The 10,275-nt window shown below is 40.7% G+C and overlaps 1 protein-coding gene across 1 annotated transcript; it reads right to left on the reverse strand.

Moving 5' to 3' along the window:
* Nucleotides 1-4,824: 4,824 nt before the first annotated feature.
* T265_14610 (hypothetical protein) lies at nt 4,825-5,088 on the reverse strand (the record flags this gene model as incomplete). The annotated part of the gene is made up of 2 exons (XM_009174394.1): nt 4,825-4,940; nt 4,979-5,088. Coding segments are annotated over 2 exons (225 nt in total), but the record flags the coding sequence as incomplete, so codon positions are not given.
* Between the last annotated feature and the right edge of the window lie 5,187 nt (nt 5,089-10,275).

The raw sequence follows: 10,275 nt of genomic DNA on the forward strand, positions 1-10,275 counted from the left end.
TCGTTAGAAAATGCTAACTGAACAGTTACAGACTATTGGTCAGGGAAGCAAAACTCTCCTATGCATCTTGTTTACAAAAACGGAATATCCGTCTTTACTTTGAACACGTTTATCCGAACTTTCTTGGATATTCATTGACTGTTACTCGACTCAAAGCAGATGCTACAAAGTGACTCCACAAATTCCGCAACAGGTCTCACTTTTCAAGAGACGCAAAGTGGATTTACTAGAAAACATACTACTCGCATATCGCCATTACACTAACAGTAAACTTTGTAAATTTGTGAAGTTCGTTTTGATGTAATACAGACAAACAACCATTATTGTACATTACTAAACAGAACAGTGAGGAGCTTCAAAGAGGCCCGTGACTGTGTTTTGGTTTAGGGTGATCATTCGCTGCAAAACATCGTCTTTTTCATCATTTGGTCTATAAGCGAACACCGAAGACAGCAGAATCAGATCCGAGAATAAGCTCACGATTTTCTGGTAAAGGGGTACTACTCAACCAACCCGCTTCTTGCCGTTTTCCACAGAAACCGATTGATAAGTCGCCGAAATAAATGTTTTCGTTTACACTTGCCTAATATTTGTATTACGGATAAACCAGACCGTTAGGTGCTTATTGAGGAATTTTCCAGTGAAAAAATAAATGGTGTCTATTGTGAGAGTTGGTTTTTGTTGATACTGAGAGAACAATAGATGGCCAAACGTTAGGCTTTTTTGTCTGCGAACTGGTATACAGCATTTTCAATGTTTATTTGTTTGCTACTCCATTAGTTGGATAAATGTTCGCAGTGAAGTTCTCGTCAGACGGCAGCTGTCAGCGGACGTCGGAACAAACGTTTTGCTTATTATTCAGGGGAGACAACAGTATGTCTTTGTTTCCTCAATTACACCGTCCCCAGGTAACTACTTACGCCAATCATTTTATGCTACTATGGCCAATCCGTTTTTCCGAAAAACCGCGGAGCCGGTCATTAGAATATTTGAGAAAACCCCGGAGGATATTTCTCATGTCGTGCAGAGTAGACATAAAGTAAAGAGTCAGCTGTACTTGTGTGCGTCCAAGAGACTCAACGATATTTGGGGATCGCGTGAGCGTCATCCACACCCAGGTCTATTTTACATCTCACTAATTAGACATTCTGTCGGTCATTAAGCCGATCCACACAAATAACAAGACAGCCATTATGATGAAAAAGTTGAATGGAGGATCCGTTCTACCAACCACTGAGTTCAATCTGTTCCTAGTATTAGCACCTCTGGAACACTTCATCTAAACAAGGCGAAAATTTTGATTCACCGTCACACAAACCGACAAATAATAAGCTCTGAATAAGAAAAAATTATTTGTAAATTTTATCCCAGAGGTGGTTTTTTATTGGTCACTTTCATGTAGCCAGGACGGAAGAATGATATACGTTCTTATAGGTTGATATTTTCTCTTCTTATAGCGGTCTCGGATGTCAAATCTATGGAAATCACTAGTACAGTGCTGGCATTAAAATCAGGTTCACTGGCTAACAGTTGTCAAACCATGAAACGCTTGCTAATCTTCAGAGGCGTCAGACGATTTTCGTGGAAACGAATGTGGCGCTGTACACAAAACCTTTACTTCGATACAAACCCGAGGGAATGATATCGGTAGGTGCGGAGGCCTGTTGAAAGCGACAATCCTGCCAAAACAAGATGGCACACATCAGCAGTAAGAGTAGCGAAAATGAATGAAGAAAGCTTGGTCATGAAAGAGCAGTGACTGGCGTCAACTGTAAAATTGGCAGGACCCTCTGATCATTCAGTTTCGTGCGCTTAGGGTTGGTCTAATTATTCCAAGTAGAACGGCTCTGATGAGACCAGAAAGCGCGGTTTCCAAAGAAGTCGTTGGTAAGTATGACAATGTAACAGTGACACACAGAGGAACAGTTTCATGTCACGTTTACAAAGGATGAAAAAGTGGTCCTTTCACCAAAGCCGGAAGAACCAAAAATAGTTTATCTCCGGTAGTTGTACCGAATGGCTCACTTGATGTTTTCTACTTTCTTCAATAAACATCCATTAAATACTTATGGGGCATGGGAAGCCCACCAGGACCCGTCTCTAGTGATGCATGTGTAGACCAGTAATTGTAGAAACTAAGGGGAAGAATCAACAATCTGGCCCCATCTAGACTCCACGCTGACAACATGGCAGTATAAACACACTCTTATCTGACGCATGAATTCTATCGGTTACATCATTTTGTTCAGTCATTTACACAGAATTACGGAGCCATTTCGTTAAATAAGATTCCCAGCGGAAAAACGGAGAAATGCCACCTGAGTATTCTCGTGTGAACATGGCATTACCTACATCTTAATGGCCTCCAAATAATCGGGCATAAATTCACGCTATTTAGGACGCCATTCATTCAGTTACACTGGAGCACCAAATGCGGCTACCTGAAGAAACTTTGGCTGAAATTGGCTATCCGTCCACATTTCTCGACAAATGCCCTTACGCTCAACGATGTGAGGCACAACCAAGAAAATAAGCTTAACCTTTTAATGCGGACGATAAATCGCGCACATCTACAGTCCTTCACTTGAAGCCGTTCAAAGAACATGCAGTGTCACCTAATTCAGGTGTCCATGCCTTTGGTCGATAGATCCAGACCAATCGACCAACCTGATTATATCTACGGGTGAAAGAAAGCGCTGGCAAACCGTGAGCAAAGAGCGTATCCTGGACCGATTCACAGTCTCACCGTATAAAATTAGTGGCCATAACTCAAATACTTATCTGTCTCACTGATAACAGAGATTCCATGCGTAGACACAAACCCTATGTCTTGCACTACATCATTTCCATCTCCTTTTATTTGCTCGCAAAATGCATGTAATCGATATTACAGTAAATCAGCTGCCCAGAACCTCTTATTTAATTTATATTTTCTCTAACCGTGTTTTTACTAGTCATCGCACCTATCCGTTCATATTGTTTTCAGTGTACACTTGGTCACCCCAGTCAATTAATAGCTCCTTTTTATTTTCACGTCTTTGATGTGATGTTCATAATTTGGCTGCTTCAAGATAGATGCTCGACCCTTCCCTTTAGGAGGTATCGATCCATCCTGCCGATTTTTGCCAAGATAGTGCGCATATAATACCGCACTCCAGTGTGTATTCGAAGGTTTTCAGACGATACCTGTTCAATTTCTCTTTTAGCCTCTCCACTGGACACCTGCAGCAACCTCAGAAGGTCAGACGTGTATATTTAAATTATGCTTCTTCCGGCACACAAGAATGTCTTTGGTAAGCTTTTTTAAGTCACTTCACCACGCCCACTAAATGCACCTGTTGCCTCTGTTTAGCTAAAGTTGACGGTGTAATGCGATCTTGTGGGACAGTCGGATTCGACAAACTTGAGTAACGGCTGTCATGATAGGAGCGATTGTTCACGTGCTTTAGTATCGCGTCCGACCTTGGAAAGCTAACACTCACTCAGTTGTGCGAGGTCTCGATGTCCCCCTGCGGATTCTGTTTTGCAGAAATAGCACAATGCTTAATTTATAACAAGTAGTGCCTGCACACACTAACTTGGTTTGGAGTGATTAAACTAAGCAAATATGACGCATACTATAACATTTCCTCATATCCAAGCCACGGCAAAGGTGCGCAACCAGAAAGTAGTTCACACGTCGTCCGACTATACAGCAAATATTGATATAAGAACAAATATTTGAATGAATTGTGTGCAAGATTTGTCGGATATTGTAGGTGTTATCACAAGTGTAGGAGAATTGATGGCTAGCTTTGGAGACGAAGTGCCGCCTCTCTGGCGGTTGATCTAAAATGTAGTTGTAGTACTTTGGGCTGGCTTAAAACCGGTTCTGTTTTTTTACTACAATCGCATGCTATATATCCATCCTCAGACAGTGGACACAGAAACGTCAAATTTGTGTCATGTGTATCACCTCGTTTGTTGGCTGTTTTGTACTCTGTAAGCAGTAGGTTCCTGGTTGCTGACAACTGAAGGTGTAACGCACTTATGTGGTAAACTGGACCTTTTAGGGTTCCATTATGGCATCTAGCAATCAGTATCTCTAGGAAGGCCACACTTTCATAAGGTTCTGGCTCAAGAGACACCGACAAGTATGCGTGACTATTATCAGGATGATCTAAGGTAACTTGAAATGGTACCCCCACGAGCACACTCATACTATTAGACATAGGGTCACTTAAAGTACTGCATTTTGAATCACATCACAAAAGTGTCCTTTTATAGACAAATGTGCGTCCATTTTGGTTGTTGATGGACTGCTCATTACAACACTTTGCATCTATTTGCATGCTTTCAATGTCAAACTGAATATCTTTCAAACTCGCAAGAGAAGGATTTTTGGGGCGCTTAACTTTTGTTCACTCTGATGGCATGGGAATGCAGATATCATAATATTCAGCACTAATGACAGTAGTTTTTCTCGGTATGTTGCAACTCGAATCTTTCCGGACTCACTCTTTGAGCTACATGCCAGCAGATATTGTCATTGGAGTGACAACAAAAACAGCGTTTTGAAGTCTAAGGACAAACCTAAAAATATTTTGAGCTATTTGCTTGGGAATCTCACTCTATCCTATGTTCACCATTCCAAAAATTCAACCACTTGTCTTAGTTTTCAATGACAAGTCAGGAACCAGTCATCTGTTGTGAAAAATCAATGGATTTCACCAGATAAAATAAATTAAAAACACCTTATAGGAAGCGGTTTCATTACACGGTTGTCACTTTATGCGTAAGAGAGTACCGATGAATTTTTGGCCAGCGTTCAACAAATCACTCACTTTTGTCCCAAATATTGTGTAGGTTTTTCCCGTCCCAGTAACTCCATAGGCAAACAAACTGCTGTTGTATCCCTCCAGAATGGAAGACAGTGCTTCCTGACCCACGCATTCGTAAATCTACAGGGTTGGTGGGTAACTGTGTAGCTCAGACAAACCTGTTTCTGCCCCTCCTCATCTTCACTGTCTGTGTGAGCCGCAAATATGTGGTCAAATGTGAATATGCGTCTGCGTCTCCGGTTGTCAGCGACGTGGTTGTATTGGGCATCCTTGATGTCAGTTAGTAGCAGTTGGTTTGACCGAACTGTGATGCACTCCTGTGCGGCATCGCCAAGTTCGCTAAATCAAAGAAAATGTATATAGACAGTGTTTGCTGAACCTCCCAGTGTGATGCGTTATCAATGGATTTGATCTGCAACTCAGTATTCAACTTGTATAAACAAGCCATTGAATTCAAAGTTCCATAAATTGATTCAGTAAAACAAGGCAGATAGAGTAAGTCAAACCAAAATAGAAATTCAAGCGCAAAGCATTTGAAACCGGGATTGAAAGCAATCCAAAAATTCAGCTGTTTCACATTGTGGTATCACTATTTTATTTGGTAATGACGAACATATCGCCGTACAATGGTTCTGCCTAACACACTCATTCCTACGAGGAAGAAGCTACCAAAACACCGCACACAAATTTGAAAGCAGCTAATTTGACGCTGTGGGAACATTACTGGGACGAGAGCTAAAAAATACATTAGGTACGATGTGTTTCACAACTCTAAAAGTATGAGTCAGTGAACATGACATTTGATTGATAGAATGAGTAATTTTTATCTTTCCTGTTTTTGGGAGCGTCGATTTTTCTCAGAAAGCAGTGCTTGCTGGTGTTCACATCAACCAAAGATCTAACTGGAATATCCTCTACAACCAGTTCCACAAGATAAAGACGCTCAGAAACAGTAATGTTTCCTCTGCATTTAAAACAACAATCTAGGCTTCCAGTTTTGTAATGGGCATAAGTTATGGGACCATGAACTCTGGAGGAAACTTGGCGTGTTTACTCTGGACTATAAGAACCCAAACGCCCGGGGGGAGTTCATGCCTGTTCCCTTTGCAGAATGATTTGAGTTAGCCTTCCATGAGACAAAAGCTGCACAACGCTTTTACAATTATTTTGAAATTCGTTCTCACTGATATCACAATATGCACCCTTTCTAGCGAAAGCTACCGCCTAATTCATACACTCTGGATTTTTTATTAAAAAAAAATCACTATTTCTCAGGTAGAAGTTCCATTGCTCCAGGTTATCCATTTTTCAAATGGTAAACCTTTTTTTCTTGGCTTCTACATGATTCCAATCACCCTCATCATGTAAGCATTTTTAATTTGGAATTATTCATAATGTCCATTTAAAACCAAAAGTACAATCGAGTTTGTCGTCACTTGTACTACTGATGGAGCCGAGGACGAACCATCAAAGACTTAAAGCACTCGAGGTTCTAGTTTTTAACATACCATGCCGCCTTGATCTTTTAGGAATCACATGAAACCAAAAACAGACAAATCAAATATCCTTTTTACGGCGATTGACAGCGCGACAATCAGCTGGTGGCAACTAACTCCAAATGTTGTAGAAACCACCTAACAGAATCTGTACTGTACCAACTCAGTAATGTTCGTTGTCTTTTTTCCGTGCCCATCTCCGGTTATTTTTTTGTTTGGTTCTACCTGGAAAACTCATTATGTTAAAGCCAAGCTGCAAACCATAGCAGCCATACGTTTAAAATAGCTTTTCACGACTTTTGATCATTCGGAATTATACGGAAATTTCTCGTTTATGTTTCTCAAACTGAATAAGTCTCAACGGATGATGACCATTACACGACTTTCTTGTATATCAACCTGAAGTCCAAGAACGACAAGTTCATAAACAATGTGACCGAGACGGGTCACCAGACTGGCCGTATGTAGCAAAATTCTTTAGCAGAATCAAGAAATTGATAAACATGTATCAGAAATCTGGTTTTTCATGAGACAGAAGCAGCCACAATCCAACAACTCAGCCAACCCTCCCCGGACAGACTGCAAAAACAAAACAACCACTAGTACAATGTACCATTTCCATGTAGATCTCAATGTCTTCTTTTTGTCTGTTCTTACTGTTGCTATGATACAAGCAATCTAAAAGTATAAAAGAAACGTTGTTTCACAAATAACGTACTGTAGGCAACCATAACTAGGCTGTTATAATCGAGATTTCCTTTAAAATAACCCCTGGCTCCTTTAAAACGGAGGTTTTCAAATAGCGAAAAATCTCTGCATAATTCGAAATACAGCCCTCTCTAGAAGTTAGGCATGAAAATTCTCAGTCATTCACTTGTCCCGTACTTGTACCATGTACTACTAGCTGAAGGCATATTATCGAAAGAAATTATTGGATTCAGCCATTGATATCTTTAGGAAGCTCTGAAGCAGTCAATCAATAACGAATAGTTAGCCATACGTTCATCCTTGACGTCTGCCTTATGTCCACAATGGGTCTTTTGTTTTCTGATCACTCGCAACACCATAGCGATGGAACAACAAATTCAATACTCTCATGAATTGCATGCCCACTGGTCATCATACAATTTACGCCAACCACATCACCTACGAACGAGTAAATGAGTCATCAGTGGGCGGCATCTGCTTCTGCAGGCAGCCTCAGAGACGCACTTCTGACAGAAGCTACGAAAAGTAGACGGAAATGCTACAATTCCCATTGCACCCAACTCCATTGTATGATAACTTTATGGCGTGTTCGCTGAGAGTATTCAGAGGGATAGGGTGTGGCAGTCCCATATTTCAACTTTTCTGACGTTTTATTATCAAACTAACACCTTTTAGTTATTTGAACGCAGGTTGAAAAGCAGTTGGGGAGGAAATGAATAATATAGCTGCAATCAATTTAAAACATTTGAGCTTAACAGCTAGGCTACACTCGAGTCGCATTAAGGGACAATTGCCTCTAAACAACACAAGAGTGATAAAATCAGTACCCCAATTTTCGGAACGTCGTAATAGAGATCGAGAAGCATCCAATTGGACCATTTGGAACCAAAAGAAATCATGTGGTTTGGTTCACATGGCACAAGGTCTGCCTCGCACCATTCAAAAAACAGTCATTTGTAATGAAAAATTTAACAACGATGGATCTCTCAAACGGGATATTCAAACGAGTTTCCAATAAACCTCTCGTTTTCCCAGGCCGTAAAACGAATGCCACTACAGGACACAATACAGCTGCATATGTTTGAGTCAGGCAGGAAAATACTTACCAAATTGAACCCTTCCAAATCACTCAAGATGCAATCTGATTTGCAAGCGGCAACACCCTGACTCTAACGGACTGTCATTCAATAAACTGTACCATATGGGGTCAAAAAGTACCCGATTGCGTCGATGCTGCAAAACGACTTCTAGGATTAATAATCTCTCTTTTACGAGAGATTTACCCGGTTTCCAGGTGGCTCGCTCGCAAAACCAAATTTGTTTGCAAATGAGTGTTTCGCTAATGTTGTGCAACTTGGGTTCCGGTAGAACATAGGGTTGACGGAAACCCGGGGACTGGTCGTGGGCTGTTGAGAAATTTTCAGTAGCCTTGTGAGTAATGTATTACAATAATAACTCAACTTATTGCTGTGTGATGCTTATTTTTCTGTTCTGATGCACACCACAAATTAATGCCTAATTCCTCCTTGAATTGGTAAGCCGTTGAGTGAACGATGTTGTTCGACTGCATACGGTCCCAGTCAGTGAGTCCAAAACCAAATCGGAGCGTACAAGTTTCACAAAGTTAAAAAAGGTCAGAAAGGTCCCCTGATGGGTCCTAATAAAATATACTTGGAAGTAATATCAAAAGGTGGAAGTGAATGTGACAATAGATCATCTGAATCGAATAGTACTGTTATCTATGCAATATGTGACGAAACTTGACAATGTTCCGACATCACTATCTTACGGAATGGTGATTTTGGTGTTTTTAACTCAGACAATCAATTTTAAAAAATAGAAACCGAGATTAAGCTCCTTTTCAAAAGACTGTTGTTATTTGTACGGGTAGAATTTTCATGCAATGTTGTGAATTTGCTTCGTTTCAGTCACCAATCCATTGTGTTAATAGTTTCTTAGCCCTTTGGTGTCTAACTGAGGGGAACTAACTCTGATTTGCACCTTTGCCTTTCGCCAATATGCCGTTTCTTGTCTACGGAGTAAACTTGGTGAATGATGGTGGAACCCAACCGTCTGGATACTGTCGCAGAGCGGTTTAAAAAGCCATTTGATTAATGCCATCTAACCAGCCAGCCCGAAGACAGCCTTCAAACCTCAGCATACAAAACTTGTTTTTCGTTCATTTCACTACGTGCTTTGTGGGCTAACAGCCCAATCACTTCTGTATGTATAACAAGTCGGTTCAAAAGACGAGGAAGTGAAGGGAGCGCTGGCTGATGACTGCAAGTGAGCGAATTACTGTCAATTAGGAAACGTGGTAAACGTATGAAATTTTGGACTCTAACTCAAATCATGAAAAATTGATGCTTGATGCGCAACATATTGACAAAGAAGCGCAGAGTAACTTCTCTGTTTTCTGTTCATTCATGAATGCATCAGGTCTGTAAATGGTCTATCTCACATTCAGTTTAGCACGCTGAATGTCACAAGATTTAGGTTATGTGGCCGTTGTCAAACTTGACAAGAGAGGTGGACTAAATGTGCGGGGAGACTTAGCTTCGGAGCCTGTTCATTTTTTGAGAATCAGTAAATGAGTACCAGTTCCGGGATACATAAAACTAAAACTTCCGAATCAAGTCAGCAGAGACGACAAATTTTGATGAATCAGGTCAAAATTCGTGGTTCGGTACTTATTACGATCCTGTAATAAAATTATTCGAGATCCGAGGGCATTTCCTGTGTACCACCATATCTCCTGACGTTTGCATCTTACGCAGAACGTTTCTCCACGTGTAACTTAATTTAAAATGGGTCTAATAAATAAATCTGAGACCCACTTTGATCTCCGACAATCCCGTTTTTTTTAAATAACAGTCAGGATTGGTCGACATCAAAGTGACCTTCAAATTTAGGCAGATTTTGATACCATTCAGATACACACATCGGTTGGAAGTGATGGTCTGCATACATGTGCTTAAAAGCGAAGCCACAGACGTGACGCTGATGAGTCGCACGACTCAAACCTGCGGCTCCTCGTTATCAGGCACTCAGAAGGGTTGAGCGTATCAAACTTCAAAAAACTAGCCTACTCTAGTCTGGTCAGTTGACGAGTCGCACAGGAGCAACAGACCCCATAAACAACGTCTATCTTTTTACTTTTAATCAAGGTTTACCCAGTATTCATCTTCTTCAAGTCAGAAACTAAATAATCGATATTCGTATTATGGATGCCGTAATTTTCAAGTCATCAG

This window comes from Opisthorchis viverrini (assembly GCF_000715545.1).
Source record: "Opisthorchis viverrini unplaced genomic scaffold opera_v5_226, whole genome shotgun sequence".
Lineage (NCBI taxonomy): Eukaryota > Metazoa > Platyhelminthes > Trematoda > Opisthorchiida > Opisthorchiidae > Opisthorchis > Opisthorchis viverrini.